The sequence below is a fragment of the Neopsephotus bourkii genome, unplaced genomic scaffold (genome assembly GCF_033783945.1).
Source record: "Neopsephotus bourkii isolate Nb327-2 ecotype Australia unplaced genomic scaffold, CSIRO-AGI_Nbou_v1 NB_1542, whole genome shotgun sequence".
Taxonomy (NCBI): domain Eukaryota; kingdom Metazoa; phylum Chordata; class Aves; order Psittaciformes; family Psittacidae; genus Neopsephotus; species Neopsephotus bourkii.
The window spans coordinates 3,458,248-3,481,402 of record NW_026902018.1 but is presented as its reverse complement, the minus strand read 5'-3'; the positions used below and the strand labels follow the sequence as shown (position 1 = coordinate 3,481,402).

Sequence of the window (23,155 nt, the reverse complement as noted above, 5' to 3'; positions counted from 1 at the left end):
AACCACAGAAAGGTAATAAACTGCAGGGTAAGGACTGCTAGTAGCTCACTGGGCTGTGGTGACTAGACTATGGCAGCTCCAAGCATTACTGAATTTAAAGTTCTGGTGTTAAAATGTGATGGTCTTTCCCTACACAGTGATGAACCATCCATGCCAAAACCTTTGGGAGTTGTTGACCCATGGACAGGCAGAGGCAATGGACATGGGCATCTCAGCCTCTTGGTGGTTGGGCTTTGCTGTTACTGGCTTCTCTCTCTTTTCCCCATGACTGCTTCCCCTTCACCCCCAATTCTGGTCTTCCCTCATGGTCAATAGTGATAGGGGGGTGGTAGCAACAGTCCTAGAGCAATCAGCCTGAAACTCTTTGGGAGGCACCTGGTCCCAGCGGATTAGGAGGGCTGGATGACATTTACACCATGAACAATGAGCTTTGCATAGCGGGTTTACCACTGCTGCTTACTAAATCACCACCCTGCCTCCTCACAGGCACTGCAGGATTGTTTTCTGCCATCAGTTTGTGTGGGAGCCCAACTCCCTTACAGCTGTTAATGCAGGAGATGTGGGAAGTGAAAGATGAGCTAGACATGCCACAAGGGCCTGGCAGAGCTCATCCACCTACTGATTTTCTGCAATCCTGAAGTTTAGCTCCTCCCTTTGACAGCATCTCTGACTTTTTGCTTCCTTCCATTCTCTGCAACCTTCCCCTCTTCCACTCCATCCAGCACCAGCCTCCACATTCCAAAGGAAGACTGCAAAATACCTTTCTGCTCCTGCCCCTTCACATACCTGTCTTAACCTTCTTTTTCCTACTGCCAGATGAGGGGAGGTAGTTCACTTCTTCCATCAAGACTTCCAGAAATGATACAAATGGGGTTCCTGGTTCTTGGCTTATTTCCCTAGTGAGAATGTCAGAGGTGTCACTTGCCATTGAAACAACATGTCACAACAACTCTCTCCTTTTCTAACGTGCTGTATCTCTCCGACAGGAAACACAGCAACAGGCCACTTAGGCTCAGCCCTGGCTAAACACTCCAGACTTTGGTACAGAATAATTTATTTCCTAGCTGCTTAGCTGTGTACATTCCCTTACAATTTTGGGAGATGCCCAAGAATCATGACTGTGAGCATTTTAATTGAAGAGGAAAAGAATTAGATAGAAATCTATATATTAATTCTGACATTAGTTGTCTGCATCACTTCATCACTTTGGCTTTTAGCTGTTAGCTTTCCATCAGCCAAAGGAAGGTGATATTAGGTTGGGTGAATACTGCAAAATCTTTGAAGTGCAAATTCAGGACCGCAGATTGTTTTGTGTTCACCACCCACACTGCCACTGAACAAATACTCACCTGAAGTAAACATTGAATTCAGACATCACAAAACCAAACAGGAAATTTTGGCATTAGCAATGACACCAAAAATGGGAGCGCCCCAGGATTTATGGTTGTCTGCTCAGGAAAAAGAAATCATGTGGTGAATCACAACAGTTTGAATTGCACGTGGCAGGCTTGAGGGGAAAAGGGTCAGGTGGAAAATGTAACTGAAGAATTTTGAACAAGAATGTCCTGTGAAAACAAAGAGCACAATCTACTTTCAGACTGTCCACAGCCCATAAACCAAGGTAAAAGTAATTGATTAAATGCTTTATCAGGTGTCATGAGTATGCCACGTCATAGGGCAATGTGAGGTTTTAAAAGGAGATGCTTGTAGAAGAGCCACATGCTCTCTGTTATTTACCATGTCACTGTCCACAAGCAAAGGTTAGCTCTTTTCTCCTTTACTCACATCTACCTTCCTTGATAAATACAAACTAGACCTGGCCTGACTATACAACTCACACAGAACATCCTCTTCAGAAATTAATTTTAAGGCATTTTCGTTCTTGTCTTATAAGGTCATGAGGATCAGCCGATGTCAGGGTTCTGACCACCATGACAGAGCACTTTTGGTGTTGTACAGGCTGGGAGTCAAGTGAAGTGACATCTTTACTAGTGAGTTATTCTACCCCCTTGGAGATATCACTTACCGTCTTCTCTTCCCAGATGGCTCTTTTTTAAAGACAGTAAGGTCAAAATCTCGAGTCAGGAGAGACCTATGTTAGGGCAATGTATGTCTTTGGTTAAGTGGGGTGAAGAATGGCTTTGCAAAACTTTCAAGCTCAAAAAGTTCAAGCTAAATTCTTGCAAGGAAGGAACAGCACTCACCAACCACTTGTGCTCTAGCCCAGAATCTCATCTTCTCTGTTTGAATTATCTCCTGGAGTTGATTAAAATCAAAAGGCAGTTAAATCCCCATCAAATACTGATTGAAGTATGTGTACATGAGGCTGCCATGGCTCACCATTACCACACAGCCTGCTCTGGTTGTGGACTTTCCCCTTCTCTTACTCCAGAGTACATGTTGAAAAAAGAAATGCAGTGGCCTGAAGTCTCAGACTGTGCAGTTTAAAGTTCTGATGGATCTGTTGTTAGCTGGTAAAGTTCTTTTTCCTTGACATGATGCGAGCTTATTTAGTCAGAGAGAAGTTATTGCAAGCGAAGTGGAAGTTGACTCAGCCCTACAGCTAGATATGACAGAACTAGAAGAGCCATCCTCAGTCAGGAGCTGGTAGATCAAATTCAGGCATGCCATAAATCACATTATAAAGGACACACAAGCACTTCTTGTAGCTTCTGTGCTATGGAGAGTGAGCTGGGTGGTAGCAGTAGCAGAACTTACCCTAGAGATGAAGACAGGATAAACTTAAGTGCAGAAACCTCCCAGTTAAGTTTTTACTCTAATCTTTCTTGCTACCTTAGGCTCCCAAGTTTGTTCCTCCATTTTTACACTGGCTGAGTGATCTGTTTCCAAACCCCCTCCTTCTTTCAGGTCACTTCTGAATTTAGCCCATTTTGCCAGGCTGCCAGGGTGTGATGCAGAGGAAGTTGGGCAGCCTCCTTAAAGGCTCACTCGCATTTCAGGGACACATGCCATTGCTGTGCGTGCAGAACATGCCGTTGTGCTTGGGAAGTGGAAAATTGTGAGTGCACATAAAAATCACTGGTAGACCTCTGCATCCCTTCTCAACTCCTCTACTCCAACATAACACTGCACACCTTCAGAGACATACTAATTAAAGATGAGGTTGGAGATGGGAGGATAGTAAGAGGAAACCAACATTCAAGTAGCGTTTCAGCCTGAAGGTACTACCTGTGAAAGTCTGAAGGCTGAGTCTTGGAAGAGCTGTGGGTCAGGCAGCAGCTATGCAGACTACTCTGCACAGGCCATCTGATGTCTCTGACTTTGCCTTGAGGCATCCTCTTCAAAGTCCAGGTAGGGTCCACATTTATTCAGCTTCCTTTTAGTTTACCCCATTATCAGGAGTGAAGGTTTGGTGATACGAACTCTTCCCTACACGAAACACACCATATAGAGGTTTCTGAATAGCTGTCAGGTAAGCAGGATGTGGCTTTGCACCTTGGCCCTGAATCAATGCAGCGTCTTGCTTTGCATTGAAATGTTACCTGCCTTGGGAAATGCAGTCCTTCAAATAGCATCCTCTTGTGCATGTGTGCACACAATGCACACAAAGTGAAAACTAACTCAGATGACCCAATCTCTGGTAGCAATCAGATAGAACCTATCTCCAAGCAGAGGAGCAGAACACAGTTCACACTGTGAACATGTCTAAAGATACAGGTACAAAAGCAACAGCTTCTAGAGCCCTGAGCCACCCTGTTGGTGGATTATGATTTCAACCACATAAATTGCAGAGCCAGTACCGATCCTGAAGTCACAAGCTGTAAACTCCTGCATGTGCCTGCAGGGGGGCACCCTAAGAATTTAGTTTCATATTGCCCCTGGCTAGTTTTTTTCTGTGCAGGCTGATGAAGCATACACCACATGTTGTTTAAGTGTCTGGCTGACCCCCTTCACATGGCAGCAAAGAAACCCCACTTATATTTAGAAACCCTCTTCTAGGGTTACATATCAAGATACGTGCACGCTGGTGTTACGCAGAATGCTGCTGCCCTGGAAGATGTGGAAGATGCTAACATGATCCAGGAGCTGAGGCCAGCATTTTCAAGTTTCCATCTGTCTCTGCCTGTAATACATGCAGGAAGGAAAAGAGAGCTGGACTTCAGGCATTAGTTGGTGCCTTCAGCATGCAGGAAGACTGCATTGGAAAGTGGAAGCCCAGAGCAGCTTTGTGGGAGGAAGACACTGTTCAGCTGCCCAGGGCACAGATGCTGAGTTGAAATGTGTTTACTGCTTTTCCCCCTCTGATTTCATGAAATAACAGTAACACATGAAAGCTCTTTGTTGTTTGTTTTTCTTTTTTCCCTTCCCCAGAAAACGGTTAAGTGCAATGCAGAACAATAATGGACCAGGTCCAAATCTGGAGGCATGATGATGAAGGACAAGTACTTTCCAGAGCCTGTCACAGATAATGAGATTTGCTTATATGCCCCTTAATTCCTCATTCAGACAACTGCATTCTGCCTTCCACATGCACTGCTGTGATCAGAGATCTTGCTGATTTGGGCAGTAAAATGCCGTTTAGCTTTCCCGTGTTTGATACCTGACTTTGTATGGGTCTGTCACACTTACCCCAGAACCATTTGGTTGCACAAGGACCATATCCATTTCCAGCACAAGCTGTGTTTGATTGCATTTCTCAAACATGCTTTAAAATTTATGTAAACATAAATAAATGAAGAGAACATATACCAGTACATTAGTAATGCAAAAATATTACCTATGACATAGAAGCACTAAAGGATGTTAGAGGAATTGCTGCATTTTCCCCTCTCTGTCACATTAAGTGGTTTAATACAAAGCCTTTATTTTTATACCAATCAATAGCAGTGCAAGGTAGCAACATTTATCTTCAGAAGCACTGAAGATACAATAGCTTAATCCTCAATTATATTGAGAGCAGGATTCAAAGATATTTATGAGCATCAAGATGCACGTTAGATTTCCAGTATGGTTTTCAAAACCATCTGAACAAATCGGGTGTCTAGCTCCTATTGATCTAAGTCCTTGTTTAGGCACTTTCAAAACACTTCAAGTTGCCTAGCCCTATCCTCTAGTACCCAAATAACTTTGGAAATGTTTATCCCCTTTCACCTGGCTAGATGTGGTTTAGTTTACAGTCCTGCAGTTTAATATTCTGCAGAAGGATGAAGCTTTTTATACATACTTTGATTTCTGTCACATAGAAAACTATTACTACAGCAATGCAGTAGTGCTTACTTTGATGCCAGGAACCCAAGGTGGTGGAAATGTGACCTCTTACCTGCTGAGAGAGACCTCCTTTGACCACTTCCCTCTCATGGCAGGAAAGACCCAAAGAGACCACCGAGGGACCATATGGAAAAGGCCTCAACACTTTCTGGATGCTATTTTGAAAATGAAGCAAAGAGCCTACCTTGCTGATGTTTTGAGCATTAACTGGTCTCTAGTAACTTGTGAATATCCTAGCTCCGCTACAGGCTGGTTGTATAGTATCACATAGGCCAGAAATCCTGCTTTGGCTCTGATTCACTTTATTTTGAAACTATCCAAGGTTAGGAAAAGGGATGTTACTCTATAAAATAGAAGAGGCAACAAAACTTAGGAAAGACACTTCCCACATACCAGAATGGACATGAATTAAAAGTAATTTTATTCCACTTCTCAATTACATTTCTATCATATCTGATAATAAGGCAAACTACTAAAAGTCCCACAAGACATCTCAGACCATTGAAATAGTATTCAAAAACTAAAAAGGAGTTCACAAAACAGCCAGTTCTTGAGATCATCAAAATCAGTGGCAAGATTCCCATGTGGATAAATCCAATCAGTGTAAATGCTGAAAAAATCAACTGATTTCACCAGTGTCTGGGAAGTTTTACACTGGAGTCATTAAGGACAGGCAGTGCATCACTGACTTCAATGAAAAACAGAAAGAAAAGCAAAAAAAAGCACATTAAAAGAATAATATCAAGGCACAGAAAATACATGCTACTTCCAGGCATATGCTGTAACAGATAAAGGTTTCTAGGAGATTATTTCTTTTTAAACAGGTAGTTGTACTCCTGCCAGGCATGATTCTTTTCTTACTTGCACCTGAAAAACTCCCATGCATTTCTGGGTAGTCAGTCCAGAGTTACGTTAGTGCAAGAACAGGAGGTGTAAGCTGGTATAGTTTGCTTGAAGATGTAGTAACAATTAAAGCAAATGGAGCAACAACCACTGAAGATGTAGCCGTATCTTAATGCTTACCAGAGCTTACTCCTTTTAACATGGTGTATTTGTGTGACAAAATGAATATATTCCTTGAAACAGTTTCCAGCAAATAAAAAACAGATGTCCCATGCTGAGTTTTCCTAAGGTATCAAGAAACTGCAGTAATTCAGAGGCCATCAGTTTTGTAACCTAAGGCTGTTCACTAAGTAGTATCTTAGGATCACCAAGAGTGTAAGGGTACAAAAGTCTGTCCATCTCTAACTGCATTGATATATAGACTATTCATAGCAAGATGAGAGGATGAACTAAAGAGAAAAGACATGAACAAAGCAGAACACAATGAAATAATGTGACTTGCCAAAGGAACAATAACAAAGGGATGAAGAACATCTATTTAAACAGATCTTTTGTCAGATTAAAAAATAACAGGAGCTTTTTACATATGTGAAGTTTAAAGATGGAAATAGGATCAAGTGCAACTTTAATGCAGGACTGGAGCTAAGTCAAGGGAGTTCGACAATGAAAGACAACAAAACAGAACTGAATCATGAAATACAATATGGGTGCTATGGAAGAAGAGTGTCTCTTAATAATCAAGTGACTGAATCGGTCCCAGGTGGTTAAAAATCCAAGGTAAAGACCTAAAAGCTGAGGATGACAGAAGAAAGCAGCCGCTGAGTCAGAGTACGCCCAGGCACTATAAAATCTCACAGCAGGATCAGATCACAAACCCATGGTTATGCCTGTGGTACGTTGAGACTATTTTAAAGTAATGAAAAAATCCTTAATGGCCTGATCCAAAACCCACTAAAGACAATAGGAATTCTTTTACCTGCTTCAGTGGGCTGTGCATCAGATCTTACATTGTGCACTATAAACAGTCGAGATATGTTGGCTTTGTCTGGCTAGGGTCAGCCAGGGAACGTCATGGATCCAGCATACATTCCATGTAAACGAGAAAGAAAAGGGAGTTCTTAGGGCAAGATCTCATTATACATTAGGGTAAAAGAGAAAATGCTGCTTTATACTGAGATTTCTTATAAATAAATAATTGGAAAACCTGGTCATGTCATGCTGATTAACTAGCTGGACTATCAGTTCATCCACCAGCAACATGCCTCTGCAGACTTGTAGGGTCAAATCTAACAGTCTGGAATGGTTTCCTTCTCTTCTTTTTCCCCTCCTGAGATTTACATGATGATATCCTCCACGTGCATTCCTGGTCTTCATATAGCATACTGCAAGGACACAGAAATATATATTTTTAAAGGAGGAAAAGACAGAGAGTTTGCCTTGTGAGTTTAAATTATTAATTCTACAGATCTAATGGATACATTATTCCACATTAGTGGCACTTGTTCTCTTAACAAACATCCCTGTAGATTAGTGGTTCAATACAGATTTGAGCCAGAGCTAAGTTTCTAATGGCACTAGTCATCTGTCAGTCTGAACTGCATTTTTAAACTGGGTTACCTGAATCGATGCAAGTTAGCATCTTTCATTGCCAGGAAATGGGCTCTTATTTGACAAAGTTTTATGAGGTCACCAGCATCTCTGCTTTCTTGAAGTGGTGTATAAACCAGTCAGGCAAGAACAATACTTTCAGCAGTAGACAACTCAGTAAACACAACAGCAATACATGACAGACATTTTAAAAGGACTGGGTAACCCCTCTTATATATATGCATTAAGAAAGATCAGAGAAGTTCCCTCAAATTCTTGTGTAGAGATAGGTCTCAGAACATTATCCATGGATGTACTGATCCCACTGGCTTGTCCCTGAATGCTGGGCTGTCTACTAAAGTCCAAGATATCTTCTCCACCAGGCAACTGCCTTTTAGAGGCTCCTTACAGAGGAATCTAGGGCATCAAGCACTAAAAAGTAAATATATCCTGCATACAGCATTAACTCCTTTGTTGATTGTCTCTGGGATGCTCAGGATTTCTTGGAGGCTCAGGACTCCCATGGGCAGAATCTATTGTGGGGACATTTCCTCCATTCACAGATGAAAGGTGGTTTGCCTTTGTGCCTCTACGTGTATCTGCCCACTACTCAGCCTCTGTGCTGACAGAGAGTGTTTGATAGACAGGTGGAGGGCTTTAAGCTCTTAGGTTTTTACAAACCCAGTAACAAGAGGTAGGGTACGGAGGAGATGAACAGTTAGTGTCCTTACTGAGAGAAAGGCAGCAGTAGGAGCACACTGGCTAGGTGGACACCAAAAATTAGTGTGGGTAAAAGACAACAGGAGTTCCCTGACCTCAGACTTTGTGCTCTGTCAGTGACTGGCAGGTCAGTCCCTGCTGCAAGAGGCAGGTAGTCTTCTTTGACTTTGGTTTTTTCCCTGTGGTAAGGTACAATGAACAGGATTGGCAATGTAAAGATCTGGAGGCTGGCTGTGCAATTTCTGTCATCTTACTCAGTTTATTCTGTGTCTGAGAGACAGTCACTCAGTGAAATGGCTACAAAGGCTTTTGAGAACCTCAAGAAGGGAACGACAGATTGAAAATAACCTTGTATGCCTTTTCCCCCTGAAGAATTATTTCTAAGAAAAATACATGTATACGTGTCCTTAGTGCACAGTCTAAATGCTTACTCCTTTTCCTTCTACCAGTAATCACCAATGTAGTATTACTGCACGTATGCTTGATTTAAGACCTTGCTGATGATGAAACAGTACAAGCTAGTACTTCCCTCACAGCCTGGCTGTTTCTGTGCTCCTTCAGAGCCATGCTGACAGGTGCTATTTCTGTGACTTCTTGGGGTGAAGTTCTAGACCAAGTGAGATTAAAGAAGGGGTCAGAGGATCGCAGTCCTCTACAAAAGCATTAAAATATCACAGTGGTTTGCATGAAATTCCATAGTCACTGAACACAACTGCCCTTCTTACATAAGTTGTTACCAGAAGATAATTCTACCCTGCCTGGGGCACTGGGATTCAACATAAACTTCTGATGTGAAGTTAAGAAGTCTAGCATGCTGGTCCACTGGCAGCAGTTTCTTGCGGTCCTTCCCTTCAGTACTTTGGCCACCCTTCCTCATACCAAAGAGCCTCAGTCAGAGCTCTACAGAAAAGGCTTCTGTCTTTACTTACTTTACTGAGTAGTTCTCCACATTTTTACTCGACTCACTCCTACTTGCCTAGAGTGTAGAGAGCCACAAGAGAGGTGTACAAAACCCATGGGCGTTATATGATATGTGCTGTGGCTCAACTGGGAAGCAAAACTCAAGTAAGCTCTAGTTCTGCCCTGAGCAGCACTCTCAAGCATCACTCAGACACTAGAGATCGTCTAGAAGTATGTGCTGTAAGAAGCTGCATATTGTTTCAGACTAGCAATAGGTTATGCAGCAAACCTAGCCATGGAAGAGCAATGCATGATTCCTGTGGTAGCATGAAGTAGAATATGGCATGTTGAGAATGAGTTAAGAAAAGAGCTTGGGATACTTGGGGTGTCCTTCAATTAAGGTGGTTCCAACCCAGGATAAATTTCCCTAACTCCTACCACTGGGACTCAGATGGAAACCAAAGACACTAAATGTCTTGTGTTATCAAAAAGCAAAACAAAACAGACTTTGCAATATGTCCCAAAAATGTGGAGTCTGCTCTGAAAACACAGATTGTGAACTACTGGAGAGCCCTCATTCACTGACAAAATCATAAGCTTTTACTGATCAAAATACTTGGAAAGAGATAGGAAGGCTGACTCCAAAGTTATCCAGTGGAAAGGCTACTAACAGGCTTCATGAAGGAGCATGGTACTGGGTCAGAGCAAACAGTCATCTTTGCAGCATCCCATCTTTGACAGTGAGAGGTTATAAATACCTGAAGGGACTGTATCAGAAAAGGCTACATCCAGGGAGATCTCTCTCCCTTCCAGCTCTGTCAGTCTGAAGCTTAGAAACTTTCTGAGGTTGAGATTTATCTGCATCTTTGAACTTAAGCTTCTTCTTGTAACTTCATTTGTTGCTGTTGCAAGTAATTAGTATTCTTTACATCCACAGCAACTAGAAGGAAGAAGTCCCACAGCTGCACTCTATGACACATGGAAAGTACCTCCTTCTCATTTAAAGCTGCTTTTCCCTGGTGCCCCTTCATTGCACCCATAACAGGTAACAAATAATCACTGTTTCACTGCCTTTAACTACAGATTCCTAAGTCTTTCCCAACCTGAAAAGATTGTGTCTTCCTGAATAAAAACCTTTCATACCTTCAGCCCCCCGTTTTTTTGGTGTGTGTGTCTTTTTAAGCCAAGGACATCAGATTAAGGCTACATGTAGACTGTGACACACAGCTCTGCACTGTTGCAGTTCCTAGGGATACCTCCTTATGGAGGACATATGTCCCTTTTCTCACTGTAGTTCTTGAGGGACAACATGTCTATGGGCACATACTCAGGGCTAGACTCAGTGGTGACACAAATAGTGGTTTAAATTAGAATCATAGAATAGTTTGGGTTGGAATGGACCTTCAAAGGTCATCTAGTCCAACCTCCCTACAATGAGCAGGGACATCGTCAACTAGATCAGGTTGCCCAGAACCACATCCATATAATCCTTGCCTGTCCTATATCGGAAGGGTAGTACAACCTGGCACACATATAGCACTGCTGTGCAAGTCTTGAATTTAGAGAAAGCCCCAAGGATGGTTTTTGCACAACAGAGCATCTCTTTTTTGACCCTGAAACACTGCTATCAAAATATACAAGAAGTGCTCATCTACACAACTAGATATGAGACTGACCCCAAAGTTAGGCAAGTCAATACATCATTTAAAAAACATTAAGTTTTACATTTTCTGTTAAGTAAATACTCCTACTATATACAGACCCAGATAAAAAAGGCAAGAGAGATACAAACACAAAATAATAGCTGGGCCTTGCCTGCAGATTTACATTTAGCTAAGCAATAGAGCTCCTCCACAGATGCTGAAATTGTGCAAACAGGTGAGCAGCAGCATGACACATACATAGAGTGATGAGGCCTGTGACAGTCTTGGCTCTCTGGAGAATGTGTCATTTATGCATGTAAGCACAGGTTTTACATCTGAGCAAGCAGTGGAAGTGTAATTCGGCATTCAGAACTGGCAAATTAGGAGTGCAGGAGAAGCTGACAGGAAAGGGTGAAAGTTATAGAATGGATTATGAATAAATTTGTCCTGGTGTGGAATGAGGGACAGCTTTGATTCAGCACATATCACAGCTTAGCACTCAGTGATTCCTCACCATAACAAGGAACAAAACAGTTTACACTGATCAAGACAGACAAGTTTTATTGCTGGGCTGTTAACTCCAGTGATGCAAGAGATAGCTCCCCCTTGTATACATGCAGGGTCATGGCTGCGGAAGGTAAATGGTTACCAAGTGTTGGGTGGGCCTTGTTCCAGTCTATATATATGTGTGTCTATCACTGTACATCTTAATATATGTTTGATAAAGATAACATGCTAGTGTTAAAGACAAATGAGAATCTCCAAAGCAGCTGTAGAAGCCCTGAGTAAATCTCCAAAATGAAAAGTCAAGGCTGTTTTTCCATGAAGATGTAGGTGTCACCTGCTGTTACTCCTGTGCTACCATTGCTCTGCAACTAAATACACCAAAGAAACCATGCAAAGAAGCTTGGAGCTCAGAGGTAGGAATTTTCTGAGAACTGAAGGGGTCTTCCTCTTCCAGAAGACTACCAGCATTACTGGGGGTATTACTGGGGTATAATGTCACTGTTTGTTCAAAGCAGGAATTTCTTGCACTTCCTCTCTCTACAGCTTCTACCATTTCTTTCCTCAACACCCCTGACTAGATGTTTTTCTCCTAGCTGAGGCATGTGAAGTACCATGGGACCCCTCCTCAGCTCTGCTTAAAGCACAAGACTTAACTCCTTTCCCAAGCAAGATGAAACACGTAGTAGGTTTGGGTACTGGAAAGCCAGAAGAGATGTGGGAACAGATAACTTTGGTTGGAATTTTTAATAGGCATATAGGTTTTGATACTCAGGCTACTGAAATTCAGCAAGTTAGGCACTGACCTCGTTGAACTGGTCTTCTAGAAATGCCATTCATAGAGAGGAAATTACTGTCCAGTGAATGCTGAAGGAATCTGCATCCGGAGATGGAGAAGTATTTGAGTGCTCATTCACAGAGCTTTCAATGAGAGATGCTCAAATGTTTTGAGCCATTAAGTTGTGAGTTTGTACAGAAGTAGACCTAGAAACTGTTGAAGACAGCAAGGGACTGCCTGAGACTGTGCAGCAAGGGTGGTGCTAGGCCACAGGGCATCGTGCCCAAAACTGCTACAGCAACTGTCTGGCATATCAGATGCCTTGACCCAGATGGAGTTTTGGAAGGAGGATGAAGCTGTCCACACTGCAGATGCAGGGAATGACTGCTGCCTGTCTTTGGGGCTGGGACACTGGTGGCCTCTCTGATGAGAGCTGTGCTCCGAATGAAGCATTGAGTGCCCAGGGAAAAGGGCTTCAGGAAAACATGAGCAGACTGCAGGAATCAGGGTGTACAAACAGAAGACCAACAAGGCCTGCAGAGAGACTCTGCAGAAGAGTGTCTGAGCTCCACAAAGCAAGGATGAACAACTAAAGACTACACTTGAACTAGGGCTGAATGGAGACTTCCAGGGTGGGGAAGGCCTGAGGTTTGTAAATTTAGCAGAAGAAGGTTCCTTCTTGTCCTACAGATCCTCCAGGACACGTGTAGCCAGCCCCCTGGGTGAAGGTGAAGAGGTGTTTTGAAGGAGACTTCAGAGCCAGTTGACTCTGAACCAGTTTTCTGTACCAAGAGGAAAAGTTGAGTAACAACTGGTAGAGATTCACTCCTGCCGACCTGACTTGGATGTCTCAAGTTTGTTGCATTCCAGAAGTTCAGACATGGGACATGGCAGAAGAACTCCTGAGACCCATCCAGCCCTCAAACTCATTACACATTGCATCTTTGATACTGTCAGCAGGACCATAAGTAAATCAGAATGAACTAGTTAAGTTTATCAAAGGGTTTATGAATACTCAAGTAACATGCCCCGTGAGAAGCTCTAGCAGTCATGAGAGAAGATAAAGTACCAGCACAGATTAGAAATGGGATGGTGGGATGGTAAACAACCAACTCTAGGGAGAGATACATCAGAACATGGAATACAAGTGGGTACTCCCAGGGGTAATTTGCAGTGAGAGTTGTTACCCTTTGAAGAGCAAAAGGAGCCATAAGGAATGTCAGCAAGAGCAACTGGGTCACATGGTAGCTGATGAATTTCATGTGGATAAAATACACAATAATGAATCCTGGAAAGGTCAAGCTTTCCATAGATATTGCTGAAGTCTAAACTGACTTTCAGGAAAAAATAATCATGTGTAGGTCATAGAAACCAAGAGTACTTTAAAAAAAATCCTCAAAAGAAAAAACCAAAGTCATATTACAGTGATTTACTGCTGCTTAACTTTCTTGAGGGTAGGAGGGAGAGGTGCTTGCAAATACTAGCTAGATATAAAGTGCTCACTACCACTAATATCTGGGAGTGGGCACAAAGAAGCATGCACAAGTTCAGCACATAGGGTCCTACTGTAGCAGAAGTGAAATGTTGACTAGAACTAAATGTATGTAGCGTGCCCTGGTTAATGTTTGTATGCTTGAAGGCAGTGCTGTCTGCCAGTTACTGAGCTGCTATCCTTGTCTGAGGAATGATGACTAAGGTAGCAGAAGCGACCAGAGGAATTTACTGGTGCTGTCAGTTACAAAACTTGGCACACCCCGCCTGAAGTGGCTTGGTTTTAGATATGTGAGGGCTGAGCAAACTGAACACGAGCTGAACCAAAGAAAGATTCATGCTTGCAAAATGCATGGGAGATGAATGAATATACCGCAAGCTTCTGATCCTGCAGCACTGATATCCTACAGAAATGACCCCCATCTCCACTAACTTTCCTGTAGTTCAATATGGCTTTCTTCTAACCAGCCAATCCATTCCACTCTCTGGAGATGTTTGCATTTCAGTGGTGGGTGAGGTGATCTCTGTTTATACATAAGCTTGTACAGTGCACTGAAAGGCTCTCCAACCGAAACATCCAGTAATAAATGGATTTAAATTGGTTATTTTAATGTGAAATGCACATTACTATGGAGAAAAGAACATACTGTTGCATAATCTTGCTTATTTTATCAATACCCCTATTACTTTTGTCCTCTTTTCCAAACAAGCTTATAATCCATCTCAGTCACCACTGTGCATAGAGATTCCTTTGTCCACTGTTGTTCCAGGTGTAGAAAGGCAAATCACAATCATACAGCACCGAGAGTGAACAACCCTACCCCATAGCAAGCCAAGTCAAAATGACATTTATGGTCATTTTTGATATAGTTAGGGTCACCTTAGCATCAAACAGTAAAATAGTAATTGGCTGCCACCTTCTTCTTGCAAAGGTAAAAAGATAATGTTGGACAGACTATGAGACTGAAAATTAGCACCTGAGGACTCTGTTACCTGAAATCTAAGGATCTCTATGCACTTCGTCTTGCAGATGATGAAACTGAGGGGCAGAAGTAAACAAAAAGCAACTTGCCTAAACTGGAAACACAAACGGGAGCTGCAGGAGTTTCTGGAAAATCACTGCTGCTAAGACAGAGTCACTTGCATTTAACCACAGGCAACAGTATTTTCTAAATTGCAAAATAAGTAAAAATTATGTTTTAACATTAGTGGATAGTTGTGATAATCTTCAGTTTTTTATTCTGAGGCCTGTGCACAGAGAAGTGGTTGCCCTGGAACTAGCAGCGCTGTGCTTACCGTCGTGAAATGAACTGCGCAGTAGACTCCGACGACAAGGCCGATGATGATAGACACAACAGCAACCCAGAGGGCATTGCGACCCAGTCTTTTTGAGCCTTCGATATCTCCTTGATTATAACTGTTTAAAGCCTGCAAAAGAGAAACAGAGTTTGTGACTTTTTTAAACAGAAATCTGTACACAAACCAACGTGACTGCTTTGAACTAACATTAAGGTCTCCGTACACTGGGCCTGTAGGAAGAGCTTCAGTGGCGAAGAACTTCAGACAATGGTGATTTGCTTTGTAACATCCACTGCCACCAGCTGGAGGGAAGCAGGGAATCCACTTTTTAGTTCTGCTCATTTCATCATTCTTATTTTCAGTGGTGAGGCTGTAGTCATATGATGAGTTTTCTTGTACACAACAGCATAAAAGCCGTTAGATCAACTCTAATCTGCCTACTTGAACAAATCAGTTTTGTTTAGCTCTGGAAGTATTTTTATAGCATATGTGAACTGTTAGATGGCCGCTTTACCAGCAGCCAAATAAACTCTTACACTTAAGAGGCCCATAAGCATGAAAAGGAGCATAATTAGGCTGTATTTTTATAGAAAGCCTCAGAAAAACTTAAAAAAAGCACCTTACTCATTTCCTATTTTTCCAATGGTTTGCTCTTCAAAAAGTTTGGAGAATTAATAGGTAGTTTGTTGGTGGTGAATAAAACCCAGCCCAAAACAAACCAAAGAAATACAGATCTTCTGAACAGAAGGATCCAAGTGCCATCTTCACGGGCTAGAAACTCTGTCCCTTTGAAGTTTTTGAACGCACTGATAATTATCATCATCTACATCCTGGGGTATCGCACCAGACATACAGATATTATCTCAACAGACTCCACTTTACCCACCCATGATTTGGCAGATATTCATTTCATTAGATATACATTACATAGACCATACAAATATTCATTGCATGCACAGATTGCAAGTCTTTTGTGAGATGGGCTGTAAGATTTTCTGAATTCATTTTTGGTTTAACCAGGCCATATACTGGAAGACTCAGTGAAAGACACTGAAGTATTCTCCTACACGAGTCTAATGCAGTTTGTAGTAACTTTATACCAAGAATAAGATATTACCAAAGAATTTTTTAAAACAATATTATTCTTAAGAATTATTTTGTAAGATCAGGAGCATTTGAGCTCATAAACTGTGAATGACATTGAGTGGAAATTTCTTAATCAGATTGCACTACTGAACTCTTTCAGCAGACTTCCTCAGGGAATCAGGTTAGTCATAATCATAACATGATTCCCTGAGGATGTTCTTCAGTTCTTTATTATACTGTTCTTTAGTATCTCTGTAGTATTGCAGGAAGTATCGCAGAAACTAGGAATACAGGAGGAGAAATATGGAGACCTGATCAAATTAACTCTTCAGTGCACTAAATAATTCAGATTGCCTTTAGAAAACAACTGGATGACGTATTGCCAAGTGCTGTCATGGAAGTGCTTTAGTTACTAATCACTTTGTGCAGCAAAGACAGCAGCAGCTACTTCAACAGAGTGAAGATCCAAGACTGTGGAGAGCAGGAAAGGAATGAACTTCAGAGAACACCAAGCTTTGCTGCAGAGCCTTTTTTCCCAAGCAGAAAAATAATTAGGGACATTATCTCTGTGTGTTCTCTCAATTAGTGAGCACACGCAAGTTAATGGGCTAGATGCATCCTTGGTGTTAGCACTGCAGTAAGATCACTCTGCCAAGACAGTCCCAAAGCAATGAAGTCCATATTCCTACAATTGCATCTCATGGATAAGTGCAGGTACTTATTCTCTGATGTCTAAGAAAGACTGAGCTGCTGATGCACTCTGGCCCTTAAAGAGAGCACTCATACATTTCTTCTGTTCCTGGAAGCTTGCATGCCTAAACATTTCTCTATTTTATTTCCCTAAAGAATATTGCTAATACCTCTGCTCTGCTGTCTGATTTTGTTGAGGTTGGCTACTGGACTTATAGTGGGGAAAGAGGGAAGAGATGGAAATGACAGATGGACACAAGTACCTAGTCAAATAGGATGATGTCACCTCTGATTCTTCACCAATGCAGCCTCCTGTTACAAAGCGTGGCTGGCATAGTTCCTCTCACCTAAGGTACTCCACTGTTCTCAACACTCCTATCTGCAGGAGAAGAGCTTGCTTAGGTTTTTCACAAAATACATTTGGGAAGATCAACAAAGAGAGGATCAGGAGAAACATTGCTTGGCCTTGAGCAGGCTGACTTCTGCCTCTATCAGCAGCTATGAACGCAACTGTGGCTACAGGGAGCTAGATGGAGAAGCATCACTGACAGCCCAGCCCTGTGCCTTGTTCTTCTCACTCATCATTCACTTTGGGTGACATCTAAAGAATGGTCCTGCAAACACTCTAAACTCAGTTCTCCGTATATGCAACCTCAAGACTGACAGTTGTGAGACACAGCAGCACCAGCTTGCAGTTCTGTGCAATTTTACTACTGTATTTAGGAAGCCTGGAGAATGTCCATGTGATTTCTGCAGGTACTACATAAATAATTCACCCTGTGCACTTTAATAAATAATGTCATTTTAATACAAATCCATGATGGAGAGGAGAAAAATGGCATTAATGATAAAGAGGAGGATTTGGGAGAGACAGGAAGGAGACAAAAGTTTCCTTATTAAGAGGTTAAATTAAATAGGATAACTTAGACAGCAATCAAGAAGAAGAGATCTGGGGAGTGGTTGGGGTCTGATGCAAAGCTCTTTGAAATTGATTTACTTCTGTCAGCTTCAGAGGGCCTTTGAATCAAGCATCCAGTTTTCAGTGTTAGACAACATTAACAGTTAAAGCCTTAAATATTACATCTGTTTATTTCAGAGGGCTAGGCGATATATACATGATACAGCATCTGTGTGAGACATTTGGTCCGTCCAACTTTTCAAACCAATTTCAGCCATTTTCAACCTAATACCATATGATTTCTCAGGTTTCTGCTACCTCAATTATTATGAAGTCATAAGCTAAATTAAAGCCACAGTTCTGCAGCTGCTTATTTACTTGAGTAACCTCAGTGACTTCACCAGGTTCACACACATCTATTTATAAAAGATATTCACAGTTCAACAATGAAGCAGCTTCACCTCATATGAACACAAATTCACTGAATTAGTTACAAACTATTAATCTCTTTTAATGTGCATTTTCTGATCCACATTCTCAGAGTGTCATAATTCAGAATACTCAATTACTTCAGAAATGCTGCTCTACATCTCTCACAAACCAGGGCAGAGCAGACTGATGTTCTCTGATCAACATTCTCCTGGCTTTCTACGAGCCAGACTGTAGCAAACCTTATCTGGCTGTGCCTGGAAGTGAGACATTCTCTAGTCCAGACCAAAGGAAGAATGAGACATGCTGGCTCAGTGTGACTCCTCACTGTAAGAGCAACTTACAGAGAAAGAGAAAGAAGAGGGGGACTCGCGGAGCAATCCAGAACCAGGCTTGGTCTCTGCTTTTTGGCAAGCAGGCAGGTGATGATCAGGACACAATGAAAGGGGAACTTGCTCTGCAGGTTGTATAGTGGCATGCAAACAGTGCTGGACTTCTGTGTTTGCTGTTTGCAAAGGAAAAGCTTACCAGTTTGTAGAGGCAAACATGCAAAAATGCTTAAGAAAAGCAGCTGATCCTTGCTGTTTAACACTCCTGAAGTAGGTACAGGCTGTCCCATATGGTGTCAGGTGTCCAGGGACCTGTGAGTTACTTAAGAAAAGCTGTATAAATAATAAACTTTCCAAATAAACTTTTTACCTAAAGAGAAGTGTAGCTGTACTGTGGTCACTGCTAGTCACAGTCCTAACCATAGCCAACACACTGTACAAGGCTCTTTAGGATCCCAGTTAGAAGAGGTGAACGACCCCCTCAGAAACTTAAGTTCCATGACTTCTACCACCCTCTTGTTTGTTGTCTCTGCTTAGGGAAACTAAGCTACAGACAAGGCATGTGAATCCAAGGGTAACAAATGCAAAGAGCTTGTTCAGAGACAGATGAGCCAAGATTGTCACAGCTTGGCCACATACATTGTTTGAAACATGCAAATAATTAGAAATGTGTCAACATAAAGAGGGAGTTAGGAACAAACAGGCAGGGAGAATAACTTTTGAGAGACTATTATGAATTTGTTACAAATCTAAGGCTCTATAAAATTAGATGATGTCCTACATACACTTATTTGAAATAGAGACAACTGAAGATGGCATACTGAGAAAGGCCAAAGTTAGTTCAACTATCAGTCCTTAGTGCTGGCATTAGAAGTATCAGATTCATTTTTCAGAGTTGTCCCATAGCCTCCCTCTGATTCCATGAACTGGACACAAACCAACCCAGCTGAGCCAGGTTTCACATACAACTAGCAGTTCAGTGCCAGCAAAGTGCTTTTTGGGTTCACAACAGGGGGAAGAAACATCACTGCAGATAAGAAGCCACACCATGGGAGTCTCTCTGTCAAGAGCCTCCTGACTGCGGTACCTGCCCCATACTCCTGCCCTGATGCCTGTGGTCTCACCTATGCTAAAAAGAATAGGGAAGGTCTGAGTAAGGCACCTCTGGGACTGAGTGAGCCAAATAATTGTACAGCAGCATTACATAGCAGCTGGAAGCAATAGGAAGCAGAAGAACTGATGGCATCTGGCTGGAGCTGCAGAGGAGTACTAAGTGCTCCTTCAGGCAGGAGTCCTGGCCAGGACCCTGGGGAAAACAGATGTCCATCTGCTAAAAACACCAAGCAATCCTCACACCTGAAAGATCAGGAAGAAGGGGGCTGCTCTTGTAATGCCAATGTATCAACGCCCTGATGCCACTGAGTGTCCATTCTAGCAGCTCTTCTCTTACCCCATCACAGAAAATAGATTTCCTTCACAAAGGAGGTAAGGAACAAGACAGGTTGTTGGGAGAGGTTGATGCTAAAAATATATTCAAGAAGGTAAGATCTGAAATGATAAGGTTTGTGTGTGTGTTTGTTAAGGTGAGAAAGACGTGAGGAAACCAGGGCTGGAGTTGTAAAAGTAGCAGCAGAAGAGACTGAAGACAAATCTGTCATTTAATTTGAGGGGTGTTAGAGCCCAGACTCTACTTTTAGAGTGAACATTGTCTGAATTGAGAGCACGTAAGGAGGACATGGCACAGGCAAACAGGGTGTTCAACCATAACCCTCTTTCTAGGGGCTCATAGAACTTTTCCTTCTAGACCCATTCTAGGAAGTAGAAATTCATAGACAACTCCACTTTTATGGGTCTTTCTCTCTTCTGACACAAGATCCCAAGCAAGCTCTGCGGATTATAAAGGTATCTTCTGCAATAAAAGCAAGTTACTGGTTTCTGTACCTCAGTGTTAAACCTTAACAACCCTAGGAAGCAAGCTGAGAAAGAGAGGGAGGATGTAGATCCCAGCAGATGTGGAAATAAGCCCAGCATAGGTTAAAGTGCAGAACCTGGAGTGGAGGTTAATGGAGCAGGTACAGGCTGCAGCTCTAAAAGGCAGGAGCACTGCGCTGTGGAAAAGAAGTTGGACATGTTATTTGCAAGGAAAAGGAGAGGTTTTAGGTAGGAGTATGTTAAAACAAAGGATTCAGGTACAGTGGAGGTTATGGGTTTGGGTTTTGTTTTCCCCCTTTCAGGGAGTGGGCAGCTGAGACCTGCACAGACTGTTTAGCATTCAGAAAGTGCTCTTCCCACCCTGGTTTCTACATATCCCCCAGTGACAGTTACTTAAGCCTGACTCCAAAAGCCTGCATGAACTTCAACTGGGGTGTGGGTGGAGATTTCTCCATATGGGGTGCAAAAATCTTTAGAGGCCAAATTGTGTCCTTGACAGTTAACTTTGTGCAGCCCCAGTGCTTTGGTGAAAGCACTGTCACAGTGAACAGATGCTCACAGCCCCAGATCATCAGCTCTCATTACTTTATATAGTGTCCACAGATAAAGGATGCTGCATACCAGCAGAACCCAGTCTTCCCAAATCAAGGAAAAGAGCATATTCTAAAGTTAATAACAAAGAAAATAAACACAGAGGGGGGAAAAAGTCAGCTAATCTTTATCTGGTCAAAATAGGTTGTGAAGGTGGAATAGTTCCTGTAAGGGATTTTCAAGCTTAAGCAATGTGATTTGTGACCAGTCTTACTAGCTGTAGGAAAGTGCTTTAGTACATTTTAGACACTGGGAATTGTTCTTATACTTAATTGCAAAAAGAAAGAATATTTTACTTACGTTTTCAGCCTGGCTGTCAGAGAAAAGGATGAAAATACACAACATGTTTTAAACCCTTTTCAGCTCCTAAACAACAGAAATACATTGCAGTATTACAGAGAACACTGATCATGTATACTATTTGAAAAATCTGGATCTGACTCTGCAACTTCTGATTCAGAGAGGAAGATTCTATTCTAACAATCTTCCTGAAGTTAATGGGATTGCTGGACTATTAAGGACTATGCAAATCATTATGGGTTGTAGGAGTAAGGCTGTTCTCCCAATGTGCTAGACACTCAATTTTATAAAAGGTTTTGCCACCAACCTACAATTGTAACTGTTGTGTGTTTTATTCTAGCAAAGAGCTTGGATGAAGCTAAAGAACATGTTTACTGGAAAAAGGCATTTATATCATAGTTGATTAGCTGAAAGAGAAATCATATATGTTCCTTTGCAAATCAGAGCCCAGTTGCTCCTTTTACACATAGATCTGTGTCCAATTTAGTGTGCAAGTTAGTAGATGGAACAAATCCCAGTGACTGGCATAAACCTCTCTCCCTTACATAGCCTGATATTGAAAACTTGAACAGCCTTTTACTCCTCAGTCATCTGCTGCTAGGACAGCTACATGGGCACCCTGACCGAGCCTGCTGATGCTTTCAGCCTCGCTGCCTCACCTCCTTTTGTCCACAGGGTCAGGGACAAGCGGTTAAAAGACGGCTGGGTGCCCGTTAGCCTGACGGCTCCTCCAGCTCCGCTTTGCTCCCGCAGGTCCCGGCCGGGAGCGCGGCGCCCGAGGAGCCGGCGGTCGCCCCGCCGAGCACCCAGCCCCAAGCCGAAAGTGGCTCGGGCACCCAGGGGGAGGCTACTCACCATGACGGCGAAGACGAAGCCGACGATGTTGATGGGATAGGCGGGACAGAAGCAGGAGAGGATGCTGAGGACCAGGTAGCTCTTGGGCCGCTGCTGCGGCGGCTCCTCGGGCAGCTCATCCTCGATGTTGGTCTCGGGGCTGTTCTCCAGAGCCCTCTTGATGTCGGCGCCGGGGGGGAGCGCGGACATGGGGCTGCGGTGCGGTGCGGTGCGGAGGGCGGCCGGGAAAGCCCAGCGCCGCGCACCGGGCAGGCGGGACCCGCGGCGCTGAGCCAAGGAGCCGCGCCCGGCAGCGCCGCAGGGCGGGGGGGGGGGGGGGAAGCGGACGGGGACACGGCCCCTCTTAGGCGGAACCTTTCAACCGGGGAGCAAATTCACCGGAGCTATGGGGGAAGAAACGAACAGAAGCCGTCGGGGGTTTGCAGCACCGTCCTGCGGCTGCCCCTGCCCGGCGCTGGGAGCCTCCGCCGCCGCTGGCACGGCGGGTCCGGAGCCACATGGCCCTCGGCTGTTCCGGTCCTTCCCGAAACTTGTTAACCGTTTGCAGTTGAACGACTTTAGAGGAGTTTGCATTACCCCCGGGGAGAAGTTCGCTGTGTTCTTACACCCTCGTTTCTAGTGCCAGCGGGCACCATCAGCAAAGGCGTTTCCCTTGACCCCAGTGATTTGCTAAACTTAGCGAAAACACTGAAGATCGGCAGAAAATGACCAACTAAAAGCAGTTTGGTAGCTCAGGCCCAGAGTATTTTTGCCAATTTTAGCAAGTGATTCAGTCCTCACTAAACATCTCTAAGGTGAAATCCACTTTGGGGGCTGCAGGAGGAGGAGGAAGCAAATGAATCTGTATTATTTCCCAACCCTAATGTATGGAAAAAAAAACCCAACAAACCCCAACCCCACAAAACAAGCAAATAAGGATCTGCTTCCATCATGGTCTTGAAGGTGGTGAGGAAACGTATTCAGGAAAAGCCTGCACCTAGAAAGGAATAGGCTCTGCCATATGATATTGGAAAAAAAAGAACTTTATACTTGCATGGAGCTTCAGCAAAAT

The 23,155-nt window shown here is 43.0% G+C and overlaps 1 protein-coding gene across 1 annotated transcript; it reads right to left on the bottom strand.

Annotated features, from left to right (window-relative positions):
- Nucleotides 1-14,471: 14,471 nt before the first annotated feature.
- On the bottom strand, nt 14,472-22,761 carry TMEM233 (transmembrane protein 233). Its single transcript, XM_061370568.1, is given in 5 exon segments — nt 14,472-14,578; nt 14,581-14,638; nt 14,641-14,688; nt 14,992-15,123; nt 22,105-22,761. Coding segments are annotated over 5 exon segments (519 nt in total). The 5' UTR covers nt 22,294-22,761; the 3' UTR covers nt 14,472-14,486.
- Nucleotides 22,762-23,155: the final 394 nt, after the last annotated feature.